This window comes from Echeneis naucrates, chromosome 13 (assembly GCF_900963305.1).
Source record: "Echeneis naucrates chromosome 13, fEcheNa1.1, whole genome shotgun sequence".
Classification (NCBI taxonomy): Eukaryota; Metazoa; Chordata; class Actinopteri; order Carangiformes; family Echeneidae; genus Echeneis; species Echeneis naucrates.
Window position 1 is genome coordinate 23,183,461 of NC_042523.1, and position 15,100 is coordinate 23,198,560.

General features: G+C 41.7%; 2 protein-coding genes and 1 long non-coding RNA gene across 4 annotated transcripts; 2 read left to right on the top strand and 1 right to left on the bottom strand.

Annotated features, from left to right (window-relative positions):
* Nucleotides 1–8,912: 8,912 nt before the first annotated feature.
* xaf1 (XIAP associated factor 1) lies at nucleotides 8,913–12,237 on the top strand. 2 transcript variants are annotated; one of them, XM_029517455.1, is made up of 7 exons: nucleotides 8,913–9,049; nucleotides 9,784–9,919; nucleotides 10,000–10,056; nucleotides 10,247–10,472; nucleotides 10,564–10,631; nucleotides 10,987–11,223; nucleotides 11,322–12,237. In XM_029517455.1, the coding sequence occupies exons 1-7, from the start codon at nucleotides 9,015–9,017 to the stop codon at nucleotides 11,352–11,354; spliced, it is 792 nt and encodes a 263-aa protein (XP_029373315.1). In that variant the 5' UTR covers nucleotides 8,913–9,014; the 3' UTR covers nucleotides 11,355–12,237. The 2 variants fall into 2 exon arrangements, with proteins under 2 accessions (XP_029373315.1, XP_029373314.1); XM_029517454.1 differs by having other exon boundaries at nucleotides 10,561–10,631; nucleotides 11,322–12,232.
* On the bottom strand, nucleotides 10,911–14,859 carry LOC115052954 (tektin-1). The gene is made up of 5 exons (XM_029517453.1): nucleotides 13,974–14,859; nucleotides 13,757–13,900; nucleotides 13,453–13,678; nucleotides 13,018–13,214; nucleotides 10,911–12,696 (listed from the first exon to the last, which is right to left on the bottom strand). Exons 1-5 carry the CDS (start codon nucleotides 14,138–14,140, stop codon nucleotides 12,537–12,539), a joined length of 894 nt encoding a protein of 297 aa, XP_029373313.1. The 5' UTR covers nucleotides 14,141–14,859; the 3' UTR covers nucleotides 10,911–12,536.
* LOC115052956 (uncharacterized) lies at nucleotides 12,981–13,977 on the top strand. Its single transcript, XR_003841406.1, has 2 exons — nucleotides 12,981–13,227; nucleotides 13,462–13,977. It is a non-coding gene; the product is annotated as an uncharacterized LOC115052956 (long non-coding RNA).
* Nucleotides 14,860–15,100: the final 241 nt, after the last annotated feature.

Consider the following 15,100-nt stretch of genomic DNA (forward strand, 5'->3'; position numbering starts at 1 on the left):
ATGTTTGAATAAATACAAAGGATCACTGTGTTCAGGTGTGTGTGTTTGAGACAGACCTATATGTTGTGTGTTTGTTGGTCACTATCAGTGCAGATGTGTTTTCAGCTGTGTCCCTCAGGGACGTGGAGTCAGATCAGCTTTTCCTCCGGTTGGTCCAAAGCCTACAGCAGGAATCGGACGTCGAGCCCTGAATATCAAAAAGATGTGGGGGGTGTTTTTTCACCAATTAAGCTGGTTACAGTCAACATTGGAGCAGACTCTCCCAAAGAAGCCCCCCCCCCTTTGACCACCATTCACTTTTGGTTTTTTTTTCATTGAAGTGTCACTGCAGCATTTCGGGCAGCTTGAACGTGAGTTTGCACCTAACTGTCCACATTGTGAGTCTGAAGTAGTTAAACTGTTTTCACCGTCTGGCAGCTGTAACATCACTGCTAACATCACAGTTGATTTATGGAAACCTGATTTTCTTGCCCTGAATTGATAAACTGGCTGTTTGCTTTTTGATAAAACAGGCAGCCGATTTTAAATAGGTTCCTCTATTTGTCCTTTATTTTTGTCTATTTTATCGTATTTTTCTCATTGAGGCATCTTTTGCTGAAGAGATCTTTCTCACTGTGGCCTTCCCGGTTTAAATAAAGGTTTGAATACGAAGTGAAATGGTGAACAAAGAGCACACTGAATTCATAGCTGCTTTATATTTAACGTATCTCACAGTCTGACTTGAGGGGAAGTCTCAGGTCTGTTTCACGTGAGCTTTGATTATTTTATTTATTTCTGTTATTGTTCTACTTTATGAAAGGTGCAGCCTATTTAGACTTGTTATTTCCGCTCTCCAGAGGAATGACAGGTGACTCTTGCAGCTTCCTGTGGCCTCGGCTGCGGCAGATATCTCAGAAGAATCGGCTTCTGAAACATTTTGATCCTCCTGGATGCACAAAAAGGAGACAGATCTGTTTCTCTACCAACGGAGTCTCCTCCGTGCAGCTCTATGGCCTAATCCTGCTCTAATAAGCTCCTCAGTCTGCTGGAGTTAAGAGACTTCATTACAGCTGCAGCTTTCAAACAGAGTTAACACCCAAAATATTTAAACTGATGTCAGTTTCCAGCAGCTCAGTGCATCATCTTCTTTTATAAATAATGTTTGATGGGCTCAGTTTTACTTTTCCTTCAAAACAAAAGAAATCACAATGGAAAAAACCCCACTGATGAAAACAAAATACTTCACCTTTATCCATCATCAAAAGATTTCAAAGAAATCACCAGAATATATGAAGTAAACAGTTTGTGCGTTAACCCTGAAGACTCAGCGGGATTTGGATACTGAAGAAGATAAAGATGAATTTAAAGACTTAGAAGTATCTGACCAGGAAATGCACATAAAATCTGCTGCAAAATGTTTTACTGACGAGCCTGAAAGTTTGGTTATTAATGCAAATCAGGTTAAAAATCTTTTTGAACCAACAAAGGAACAATCGCCTCTTTTAATCCACTGATGTGAATCCAACAGAGCAATAATAAGTGACAAACACATTCACTGCTCAGAAAGAACGATAAGTTAATCACAAAAGCCTTAATGTGGCCAGAAACAAAGTCAGGTTTATCATCCTACAGCCACCTTTTCCGTCCCTCTGCTGTAAAGAGGTAATAAATACTACATTACTGCTGATTTGTGCTAAACTGGATTCTAAATTATTAGAACACAGCTCGGCATCTTCTCCAGATCTGCAATCTTGTTAAGAGACTGAAACTAAATTCTGGCTTCATCATTTTCGTTGACTTATCTCAACAGAGGCTGATGACAGGATGGTAAAATTAGTAATTATTACAACCACGAGTGTGATGTGAACTGAAGGTTACCTTATCCTGTAAATCTGGCTGCCTCAGCCGGCTCTTCTCTCTGGCCAGCACGGATCCTGACCTGCATGATGATGATGAAGCCTCAAACTGTCTTTCTTAGCTAAGCAGGGAAACAGAGGATTCAGAAAAATGGGGTGAAAAGACAAACCTGAGGCAGAAGAGGAGTGTTTGCTTGTTTTGTGAAATCACTGGTTATTAATTCTCAGGAAAGTCCAGATGCAGTGAACTTGGCAGCCTCTGCTGTTTTAAGCACGTTAAAGATGAAGAGCGGAGTCAGAAGTAGGAGGGATCATCAATAGGGATCATGTATATCCATACATATTAACACAATCCAGTAACTCATCAATAGGGATTATGTATATCCATACATATTAACACAATCCAGTAACTCATCAATAGGGATTATGTATATCCATACATATTAACACACGCCAGTAAATCTCCCAGCAGTTTTTTTGGCTGATCTCAGATCGTTCTTCGGGTTCCTATTTGGGCGTCACTCCAACAAAAGGTTTGACATTGAGATTATTTTTAATTAGGAACTTCACAGGATGAGCTAATTTGCAGCGGAAACTTTAGAGCTGGAGTTGTTTTCTTAAAGAAAATTCTAAATCAGAATAACAAAAAAAGAAAAGAAAAAGATTTCTACCTCAGAGTCTTCATGGAGAATCGCAGGCTGTAAAGGATGTGACCCGTAGATGTTACTGAGCGGTGTACTGGTTGTGGCCTTGTGCTGGTCTCTGGTCCATCCTTCAGCCTCTGAAACAGCCATCTGTTGTCAACGGCAACCACATCGAAGGACTCCAACTGGACCAGAAACACACAAACACGCACACGTATATGACAATAATTACAATAATCACAATGTGTAAATTGGTGTAGGTGTAAATAGCACCTTTAAAAAGAACGGACATATGAAAGGAAACGGACACACACACACAGGAAGAAGAATACATGGGAGATTTAAATCATAACAACAGTAATAATGACAAAGGGAGAACATAACGAGCAAAAAGAGTCACGATACAAGCTAGATTTCGACAAACCCCAAAATCATTAATCAGAGATTGATTTGATAGTAAAAGCCATTTTAATATGACAACAACTGAAATAGAATAATAAAGGGTCTTTCTTTGCTGTTGAGAGTTAACTACAACCAGCAGCTGGTTCATTTATCTTCGCACAGAGACTGTAAACAGATGTGAACAGCTAGGCCTCATCTAAAGGAGCCATCTCTGCCTTAGAGGAACAAAGTATGCACTTTTTTCTCTGAACTGCTGCAGTGATTAATGAGCCCTCTGTACGACGGCGATTTCTTACAGCTCTGTCAGTCTTCGAGTGAATAAATGTCAGGACGTGCTGGAGTTTCTCCACCTCTGCTTGGCGTTTCCTGATGTGAAACCCAGAGCCAGCATCAGCACTCAACACAACTTTATATCATCCAAATGCACACAACAAGCTTGTGTACAGCTAACCCTTCAAATTAACAATTTATACACCTCACAGACTTCCTTTCAAGCTTTCAAAGGTTTCTGTCTCCATATAAGTCATGAAATGGTCTCGTCCCCTTTTCATATTTCACTGAATATCAACTTTCAAGGAACTCGTGGCTTTACTGTATTTTACCTCATTCAGCTTCTTTCAGCTCATTGTCTCAGCTTCACAGCCTTTTATCTTATCAGCATTTTTCCAGGTGCAGTAAAAAGCAGTTTTCAGAAAAAACTCCAAAAACTCAGCGTGAACTCTGCTGGTCATCAGCACATGGCAGTTACATGGAGTTAGCCAGCTTCTGGTGGAACTTTTAGCTGCCAAAGAGCTAAGGAGACCAAAAAAATGGAGAATAAATACCAGATGATCTAGTGAGTCTTTCTCTGTAGCAGCTGGAAGTGCAAATACGCAGCTGTGTGTTTGACAATACATACAAATTTAATAATACAGACAATTGTTCCTGCAGCCCCCAACAGGGGAAGCCTTTTAATTTGGTTGATTTGGATTCAATCCAATTCAGTGATTGCAACGTTAATTTCTTTTTCCATTTCCTCGTTAACTGACCCACATAAAACAAAAATAAATAAATAAATAAATAAAGGACAGTTCTTCAGGTGTCTCACCTGTCGATGCTCTAAAACAGCCTCTTGTTCTCCCCCTGCTCGCTCTGTAAAGCTGAACTGAGGGATCCCACCTCCTGCTGAAGCAGCACCCATGAACGTACGTACAGAAAGAACTTTGACAGGTGGGATGTTGTTCTGTAAGGCTACCATGGTCTCCAAACCGCTCTTCTCACACTTCAGCTTAATAACGATCAGACAGAAGTGGAGGTGAAGGAGAAAAGAAACAGTGCCCGTTGACTCTTCCAGCTGTTTCCTCACGGCCTGCTCCTGTTCAGCTCATCCTTCAGCTTCTCAACGGTTTGCTCAAGTAGCTCCTTCTCAGTGGTTGCTGTTTGTTGTGCAGTGAAGTAGCTCTTCGGGAGATGAGCGTGTTTGCCTTTAAACGTCTCTCTGAAGGAAGACAAACTTCTTCCAAAAAGGAAAAGTCCAAAAGTTGTAATTGCACCACTGAGCAGCAGCGTTTCCTGCAGCTTCCACTGAAGTGTCTGCGGCAGCATTTAGACTGTCAGATAATAGACGATGTCCCCGCTGAATCCCAGACTTTACCGTTACTGTAGGTGGCTGGCTCTGCAGCAACCAGACGGATTTCATTTATAGCAGAGGAATGAGCTGAAAAAGCCTCCATCATAGAGGATGGATGACAGAGTCCGAATCCCATTTTTAATAAAGGACAACTCACAAATATCAGTCTGGGACATTATAAACCAATATATCTGTCCAACCCCACTGTTCTCAAATGTTAATATTTCCTCCTCACCCACGAACGTGCACTTTTATGAGACAGTCGGTGAACAGATGTAGCTGATTATGGTCTAGTGCCTGGTTCAATTTGCTGCTGTTGCATCTGTCTGTAGTTATTTTAATCAAAATGTAAAAATCAAATGTCTGCAAATCTTCAGTTGCTCATTTCAAGTTTTTGTTCAACATCTGGAAATAATCTATAACGTCAGGGTAAGAAAATGTGAGGAAATGTGTGTTCACAGAACCAAAACCTCACATTTGACAGAACAAAAAGTTAAGTTGTTTGTTTATCTGTGAGGAGCTTTATATTTTCACCTACTGAGCTCACGTCATCAGGCTCTGCAGCAGAACTTTAGTGATCCATTTTGCAAATTATGTTCCACAAAATGGATCTCCAGTACAATTATTAAATATTTTCACACCAATAATCAATAAATTGAGCACCATGTTGCTGATAATAGAAGTGTCCTCTATTCAGAACTTAACATCAAAGATTAGAAGGTTTAGTTGGTTTCATCTTTAAGGTTTGATAAAATTATTATTAATTATTTTCATTGTGATTTAACATGTTAAAGTGTCAAACATCTGAGCTACAAACTGTGAGAGTGACGTTCAGGATCCTTCTGCAGGCTAACGTTGTCTGTTAGCACCACCTGCAGCTCAGTCTGAATGCTGCGTGTCGCTCGACCAGATGACCCCAGATGACCCCTGTGCACCTGAAAGACAGGATGAAGCCATCCGGGACCGGGCTGCATACATACACATGTAAAAGAGCTCAGAGATCAGTTTACTGTACTTGATTACAGGTGATCCAGACGAGAGTGCAGTAAATTCTTCATGGTGGAACTGCCGAAAATCGCATCGCCCTGCCCTATCTCAGCAGTTTGGTGTTTTCTGCCAGCTGCCTCTGCTGCGCCAGACAGACGCTCTGGAAAAAAAAAAAAACAACACACATTCAACGCCAACAAACATAACGCCATATGCTCTGCCAATCGTATATTTCATAAAATGGGACTTTATCAATGGAATTTCCGCTCACTGATCTTTCACTCTGCTTACCTACACTTCAAAACCAAACCAAAAATGTGATTCAACACATGAAGGGAAAGAGGAAATACACCAGTCTGATTTCTGTAATACCCGATTGCGTTTCTACTGCAGCTAGAAATTATTTCATAAAAGAAAAACATTTAAACAGATTCATAAATTGCACAAATTCAGTATTTCCTAGAGACTCAATGCAACATGGAAGGCAACGAGAGGGAGAAGGGACCTTTTGACTTCCTAATGGTCTGTTGAGCATGAAGAACAGTCAGGACGTAACAGGGAAAGTAAAAGTAATAAATACCCCCTCTGGATGAGTGATCTGTCTAATTTGTGTAGACTGTATTGTGTTGGTTTGATTAGTTGTGTGCTAAATGTTGCTCTGTTTAAAGGCTAGTCAGCAGAATATATAATATACTGTATCATATACAGAGCCTGAAGATATTTAAACATTTAACTTTTGCATTTGGTTTGTTTTTGGGCAGCACAGCTGGGATTGGTTTCAGCCCCCCTGCACCGATAAGCGGTACAGATAACGGATGGGTGGGTTGTTTGTTTTGAATCTGCAGAAGGAAACTGCTCTGCAGTGGAGCACATAAAAAGCAGCCATATTTTCTCTGTGTGGTTTGAGTTCAGTGAGTCCTTTTGTGTTGGTGTAAACTTATTTGTGTTCCAGTATCAGTGGCAGGAATTTGGGAACATGGAGGGTGAATACAGCGTCTTCAGACAGTCAGTGGTCAGAAAAATGTTCTTTAGTTTTGGGTTTTTAAATGTGTATGAGTTTTCTGCTTTACTCACTGTCAGTGTTTTTCTTTTCTTGTATTTCAACAAGAGCAACTTTCAAGATGTCGTTTTAAAGTCTAAGAAACTGAGAGGCAATTTGTATTTCAGGCTGATTTATGGAGGAAAACTTTTCAACACTTGGAACAACTACCAGGCTCCTGATGTGGGCCACACCAGGCCATACTTTGTAGGTGACCAAAATGAGTCTAAACTTGGCAGACAGCAGATGGACTACACCATCATTTGTTTTTCATACGTCTACGTTTTGACTTACAGCAGAAGTCTGAGCAGCTCCTCCAGGTGGTTGCCTCTTTCTTCTTCTTCCTCCAGTTTCTACGGATGAAACCAGAACCACAGAGAGGCCAGAAACGGGCAGCATGTTAGCTGCTGTTGGTCGTCGTGAGTTGGCGTGTGCTGTACCTGCTTCCTCTCCATCTCCTCAACATGGCACAGCAGCTTCCAGTCAGAGAGGGTGGACTCCAGCCGACATAATAAATGTTTCAACAAGCAAAAGTAATGAATGATTTTCAGAGTCACGTCTAATTTGGCAGTCTTAAACTGTTCTGCAGCTACAGCCACGTCCATCTGGAGGAATAAAAATAAATAATGTTTACAGTCAATACACAATGAACTCTACGTGTTCCTTTCATCAATTTGAAATTAGCTGTATTGAAAATTTGAATGTTTTGTACAAATCGACATCAGTGGTCAGTGTGTAGCACAATGCGGGGTGTGAAAGTACAGCAGACACCAGAAAACTGTTGAGTTTCTGAAACATCCAACTTATTTTTATGTTTGTCATAGTGAAGGCCATTTTTTCTTGTCACATTTTCCAGAAGCATCATAAAGGCACAGAGACAGAGAGAGATGAGTTATCAAAAACATCAGAACTAATAAAAGAAGTGTTGCCTTGGTAGCAGAATTTCCCCCCAGAGTCTCTGTGTGCTTCATCCATCTCTGTGTGAGCCTGCTGAAGCTGGTCCCTCAGCTTCACTGCCTCCCTCCTGCAGGCCTGCTGCAGCTGCAGCTGCTTCAGATGAGCTGCACCACAAACATTCTCTATAGTTACATCTTATTGAATCTTAACGTCCATAACTTTAGTTTCTGCCATTACCTGTGGGAGAGGAGTCCAGCTCTCTGTCAGTCTCCAGGAGGAAGACGGTGACTCTCACAAGGCTCACTACAGATTTACGCTGCTCCTCCTGAAGCCGCTGACTCTTCAGGGGCCCCATTATCTCTTCAAGAGCTCCTGGACCTGGCAGGACCTGCGGATCCTGGACCTGTAGCCTGGACGTTTGGATCTTGGACCTGTGGATCTTGGACTTGTGGATCTTGTACCTGCAGATCCTGGATGTTTGGATCTTGGACCTGTGGATCTTGGACCTGTGGATCTTGGACCTGTGGATCTTGGACTTGTGGATCTTGTACCTGCAGATCCTGGATGTTTGGATCTTGGACTTGTGGATCTTGGACCTGCAGATCCTGGATGTTTGGATCTTGGACCTGTGGATTCTGGACCTGCAGATCCTGGATGTTTGGATCTTGGACCTGTGGATTCTGGATGTTTGGATCTTGGACCTGTGGATTCTGGACCTGTGGATCTTGGACCTGTGGATCCTGGATGTTTGGATCTTGGACCTGTGGATTCTGGACCTGTGGATCTTGGACCTGTGGATTCTGGACCTGTGGATCTTGGACCTGTGGATCCTGGATGTTTGGATCTTGGACCTGTGGATCCTGGATGTTTGGATCTTGGACCTGTGGATTCTGGACCTGTGGATCCTGGACCTGTGGATTCTGGACCTGTGGATCCTGGACCTGTGGATCCTGGACCTGCAGATCCTGGATGTTTGGATCTTGGACCTGTGGATTCTGGACCTGTGGATTCTGGACCTGTGGATCCTGGACCTGTGGATCTTGGACCTGTGGATTCTGGACCTGCAGACCCTGGATGTTTGAATCTTGGACCTGTGGATTCTGGACCTGTGGATCTTAGACCTGCGACAGTTTCTCTGCTGCATTCAGGGACTGACAGAAAAAAAATCATCAAACCTCAACAAATGGAGATATAAATTCCTAAATACTACGATTACTGAGAATAATATGATAGAATGCTCTGTTAAATGTCTAACTGTATATTGAAAGCACCTTTTTTCTGAGGCATCAGTGTTTATCAGGATTAACACCAGCTTTGTATCACTGGTTTGGAATTTGATATTCTGTCATTTATGGTTTTTACTGAGATGGAATCAGATTAAACACAGATAACTTCACTGGGAACTACAGCTCCCATAATGACCTCAAAGGGGATTTAATGACGTGTGGACATCTTGGGCGACATCCAGCGGTAGATGCGCAGAATAACAGCGAGGTGGAAAACAATTTCACTTTCAGTTTTACTGAAATGTCACGGAGAGTGTCAACACTTCAACTACACATAGATCCGCAAACTTTTGGTCTTTACTAAGATTTTAATTCATGGAGAAGGAGGCAACACGCACCTGTGAGCAATGGTGAGTGATATACACCAAATTGAATTTAAAAGTCTGGTTGTTTAAGGCTGTTAGTCATCATATGACACAAAAATATACAATAAGTAGAAATGAGAAAAGATTTAAAAATATTGTGACACTATTCAGCTTGGCCACACATTGAATTCAGTGTTTGTCAGAATAACTGGACCAGCTGTTCTGTAAACACCGGCAGGAGGTAGAAGGATAAAGTCCTGTTGGTGAGTTAGCTCGGAAAAATGTAGTAAAGGCCAGATTGTGTTGGCAGATATCTCATAATAAGGTAATATGTAGTGCTAAAGACTTTTAATTGAGTTTTTCTCAAGAATTCACAAGAAAAACGCAGCTTTCACTTTCAGATGTTAGGGTTAGGGCGGATTCAGTCACAGTGGACATGAAATTGCTTCTAATGTGCAAATAGTATGAGAGTCATACAAATTCATGGCAAACAGGAAACTGTGAATATTCAGTTTTAAAATAAAAGGCTGAATGTAAATTAAACAACAGCCCTAAAACGCTCCACTTTGTGTTGTGATGCAGAGAAGGTGAAGGCATCAACATTTGTTTTGTTTCTCTGAGTGGACACACTGATCCCGTGAGACTGGGATAGTAAAATAAAATAAATGTGCCTCTGTACTAAAGTGTTCCTTTATGACACCTAGCAGCCGTTTAAGATGTTTTTTCTGTCTTCTTGATCCAATTTCTTTTTCTAATATAAATTTCTTGCTCTCTTTAAGCCACAAAGAGGTCGCGGAGGTCAACTTCACTCTGCACGAAACACACTGTAGTCGCTTCTTATGTATCTGTCCTGACTGTGATGAAGCCATTCCAAGAGAGCAAATGAACCAACACAAGGAGGAACAACACACTCAGGTACACACACACACACACACACACACACCAGGTGATAGTGTAGTCTCTGTACGCTTACGACTCTTTCTGTTTGTTTGCAGGTAAAATGCTCCAAATGTAACCTGAAGATGGAGCGTCGTCACCTGACGGATCATGAGGTGAGTGCCGTTGTACAGCTGTGGGGTTAAACAGCTGGATCACAGGAAGTACCCCTCAAAATGATGTCATCTGGGTTATCTGAGCTAGGGTGTTTTTTTTGCGTGAGAAGCGTCAGCTTCTGTAGGTAAAGTCGGACCTTGTTGCATCATGGGAAAAGTGACCTGTCCTGACCTCTGCTCGGTCTCCCAGGCTGATGAGTGTGTGGAGCGTCTGCAGGCCTGTCAGTTCTGTGAGCTGCAGCTGCCGTGGAAACAGCTGGACCAACACTCTCTGGTCTGTGGGAGTCGCACGGAGCTCTGCAAGGACTGCAACCACTACGTCAAACTCCGGGACCAGCCGGATCACGGCTCGACCTGCTCAGCCACCGGCAACGGCTCAACACCTCCTCAGACAAGCAGCACTCCAGCAAATATGAGTGAGGAGGACTCGGGGTTTAGCACACATCTCAAACCGGTACAGAACTGCTGTTTTCACCAACTCTCGTCATGTCTGTTGTCTCTCAGCAGCACCAACTGGAGTTAACTACAGCAGATTTATGGCTTCATTTCCAGCTGAAGATACAGACAAACGCGAGGTATTTTAGTTTTCACTTCCAAAGTTCCAAATATAGGTTATGTCTTTATTAAAAATATAACATTTTATAAGAACGGGAGGGAATTTTGTGTCGTACAGATCTACAGCAACTTAAAAGGGCTATTTGTACATTTTACTTGAGTGTTTAAACTTGGAAAATCAGCAGGTGTTAATCTTAATGTTGGCCATGTAAAAGTATGCAAAAGAGATTTGCATACTTTTATAGTTAACTATTAGTTGTCCATTTCACCACCCCTGAATTATCCTTCTAATTGCTTTCTTTAAAATAAATTCACTTCACTTAGCATTTTCTAATTTATTAAATCGATCTCTCTGTCTCCATCTGTACAAACCAGCTGGACAACCCAGTGCCGGGGTGGTACTATGACGAGTCTGAGTCTGAGGACAAAGAGAAAAAGGATGCTTTGTCCCAGCAGGTGAACACTGTTCAACTAAGCAACGCCTACAAGGCCACGTCTCCACCATACGCAGCGCTCGCCCAAGCCTCGGCTGATGGAGGAGATCCGTACCAGATCAGCTCTTGCCCCCACTGTCATCTGGCGCTGCCCCTTTTAACCCTGAGATGGCATGAGGTAAAATTCCTCCATCACTCCAGATGTGTTTGTGTTTGTTTTGCAGAAAAGTCTCGCTGAAACAAAGGCTTTCTCTCTCTCTCTCTCTCTGATTTTAGGCCAAATGCCAAATATACATCCTCCTGAGGTAAAGGGAAAACTCCTCAGGAAAGATTTTCTGCTTCAGAGATGTGCTGAAAAAGACCTGGGATGCGGAAAGATGACCTTGTTCTTTAAGATTATATTTTTTCTTTTTGTGATAAATGAGGTGTTAGGGTTAGGGTTAGGGTTAGGCCACTAGGCCACTAAAATTCCTCATTTTAGTGGCCTTTAGCTTTAGTCAAATTGCATGAAGAAGGTAGGTGAGAGTATAATATCCTATCAAAGCACACCTGACACTCCCAGTAACTTAACAATGTATATATATATTAAAATCCAAAAACTGGATTGAAGACTTGATGCATGAGATGCCACTCATGTTTCCATTAACTTAATAAATTAATGGCTTACATGTCAAATCCACAGTTTTAATATTCAAGTATTAGCACAAAGGTTCTGGATTCAAAATTTGGGTCTTTTGAATTCCCTCTGTGTACATTAGGTCAAGTGGTGAATGGTTGTTTGTCTCTCTGTAGATGTAGATGACCTGACCTGGGTGGACCCCCACCCTCACTCAGTGTCAGCTGGGACGGGCCGCTGTCACTCTAATGGATAAACAGTCTAGATAATGGATGGATAGTTTGTAGTTTCCATGTAGTTTTAAATGAGGGGGAATATTTAATAACTCCTGCATAACTGATGTCATTTAGGCTAACGAGGACAATGTTTTGTTATTAGAGTTGCATTGTTATAAAATAAATTCTCTTCAATCTAAAAACATAAAGTGGGTCAAATGTTTACAAAGTTGAGTTGAGTTGAGTAGTTATGTCTTTCAGTTTAGCTCAGGAATGTTTATAAAAACTAACATACCAGTGGTTTGTGGGCTGCCGCCAACATTCAGTGAAATACAGAGATATTTTATGAATTCGTATTCTCTCATATTCAGTAACAGCAAAAAGTAACTAACTAAAATGTTTTTAAATGTACATTTTGTTTGAGGGCTCAAACAAATATTAGGAATCCGTATATAATTATAACTGAAAATTTACATGCTAAACAAACATGTACATGAGAAATCAAGCAGCTGTAACAGAAAAAACTGAAGAAACCAATTAACGACCTGCTAAAACTGACTGAAGAGAAAAAAGTCTCACACATAATTTGAGCTGAGTTTCATATAGCTTCATTTTAAAAGAAAAAATGTTTCTATTTCAATCTTCTCAGTTTGTGAGAGTTCAGAAGTTATGTATGATAATGGGCTCCCTGTGCTGGGTGCAGATGACCTCGTCTATGTAGAGCGAGCTGGCCTTGATCTCGATGTTTTCCTGCAGCTCCAGTTGGCAGCGAATCAGCGCCCTCTGCTCCTCTTCTGATTGGGCCACTGCCTCGTGCAGTCTGAGAGCAGAGAATAAGAGGTGCCACATTACCACTCATCCTACATAACAGCACATCAGACAGTACAGGAACGCAGCAGCTTTGTTTAGTCACGATAATTATAATATGGTAGCTCATTTTTACATAATAAAATAGGTGATTAAGTAATAAATATATTCCATATGTTTCATTATTCTACTAATTGTGGTTTGTTGTGTTCATTACACTTTTTGTTAATGAACCATTTAATTATCACAATCTGCTCTTTAACACTTGGTTCAGAGTTATGGCAGCTACAGTGAGTCCGCACAGGCAGAATTCATTAGTGTGTCCTGGCCTTACTTGTTGATGTGAGCAGTGAGCTGCTGGACCTCAGCAAGGAGCTGGATCTGTGCTGGATCGTGGCACTGTTCTTTGGCAGGTCTCTGCCGCCGCAAATCCAGCCGAGCCTTGGCCAAAGCCAGGAACTGTTGATTTTCTGTGATGGCCACAAGGAGGTCCTCCCTGATCTTCTGCTGGCTGGCAAGCTCACAGAGAATCTGGAGAGGAGCGGTAAGTCAACTTAACATGACATCATTTGCTTTGGTTGATTGTTTTCATGCCGTTTGTGTGTCTTGGCACGATGAAGATGGCCTTGACATCTTTCGCAATATTGTGTTTTTTTATTTTCTATCATTTAATTCAAAGTGAAAACATCATCACTAACCAACCAATATCAGATTTCTAATCCAAATGTTTTCATTTTCCCCTCCCACTCCCTGTGTCCCTCTGCCTTACTTTGCTCAGCTGATCCTCCATCTGGCTTTTGGCTGACTTGATTTGCTGAATGTTCAGCTGAAAAGCTTCTCTTGTGACCTGGAGCTGCTTCTGCATGTCAGCAGCTGTCTGCTCCAGCACAGACTCCACAAGGGCCCGAAGAGACATGGAGTTGGTCCTCTGCTGCTCTGCCTTGGTTATGTTGATTTCTGAGATGTCCTCCCACTGCTTTGGAGTCACTGCCAGGCTGAGATACAAATACAATGATTACAAATCATCCAAAAAAGTGTTTCAACTCAAACAGGTTGAGAACATCGTAGCTCACCTTGGCAACACAATGATGGGGTTTTGGGATTTCTGATTTTTGACAGAACTGGTGGTCAGTAAGGCACAGGAGTTGTCGATGCCCTGTGCCTCAAATTTTTCCTTCAGATCCTTCTCTAAATGGTATTTGGCTGATCGGTTCAGTCTGCAACACAAAAGAGTACAATTGGTTTTTATTTGAGTCACTTGGCAGTTTTAAAGAGAATAAACCATTTTACCGTATCTGCTCAGTGATCTGCTCTATCACACGTTGCAGGAGGGAGGCCACTCCCTCGATAATTTCCCTCTCTTTTAGGAGCTCTTTGTCCACTTCATCATGGAACCTCTCTGAAGGAACGCGCTTCATTCTGCAGGTCACAGGACAAACACAAAGAACTCTGCTCATCTACTACTTGTAAACACAAAACAGTGCTGTAGCCCTTATTCAGCTGGTGTACAGAAATGCATCTACCAGCTTCATTTGTCACTTGTCTGCATCCTCCCTTAAACCCCAGTCATGGTTTCTATAGAAAGACCAAAGACTTTATACACAATTTATAGCTACTGTCTTCTTGTAACACTTAATTTCACAGCAGTCATTTTGGCTATGATACGCACAAGAGAAACTAATAAAAGAAATGTAGCTCTGTTCCATTTAGATGCACCAGTGAGCCAGGATAGGATGATGGATGTGACGCAAATACTTTAAATTTATTGTGGGATGTAGGGCAGGAATTTTTCACCTAAAATGTCTTTACTTTTTTCATTTATTCATAAGATTTGCAGCAAAAAAAAAAAAAAATGTTCAAGGAGTTACTGAAAACTTAATACAGCTGCAAAATCAATCTGCAAATCTAATCTACAAAAGACAGAAGAGGTGTCAACTGAAAAGGGAGTTTCTGATGTAAAGTACCAAAACACTTTCATACATTTTTCTTCTGGCTGATCAAGATCTTCTTTGGTCCATCATTTCCCAACCTCACCTTTCTTCCAGACAGACAACAGCGACTCTCAGAGGATCCTTGCAGGCCTCCTGGGCCTTTGCTACTCTGTTGTGTAATGCTACGAGGACATCGATTTCCACAATAACCTCCTCCAACTTCAGCTCCAGCTCCTTCTTCAGGAATTGGATATCTCTGACCCTCTGATCTGAAAAGCAGAGTTAAAAACAGATGCTGTCTGAAGAATATACAGTGTCTGTTCTTTGAGTTTTGTTTCTCTAATTACCTAACCGCTTGTTGTCATCATTTTGCATGCGTTTGCATGCTTTATCAGTCTCGAGGATCAGCCTCATGCATTGTCCTCTGAAGAGTTCTGAGTGGGTCCTCATGACCTCCATATTGATTAGATTGGGTCCGCCGCTCTG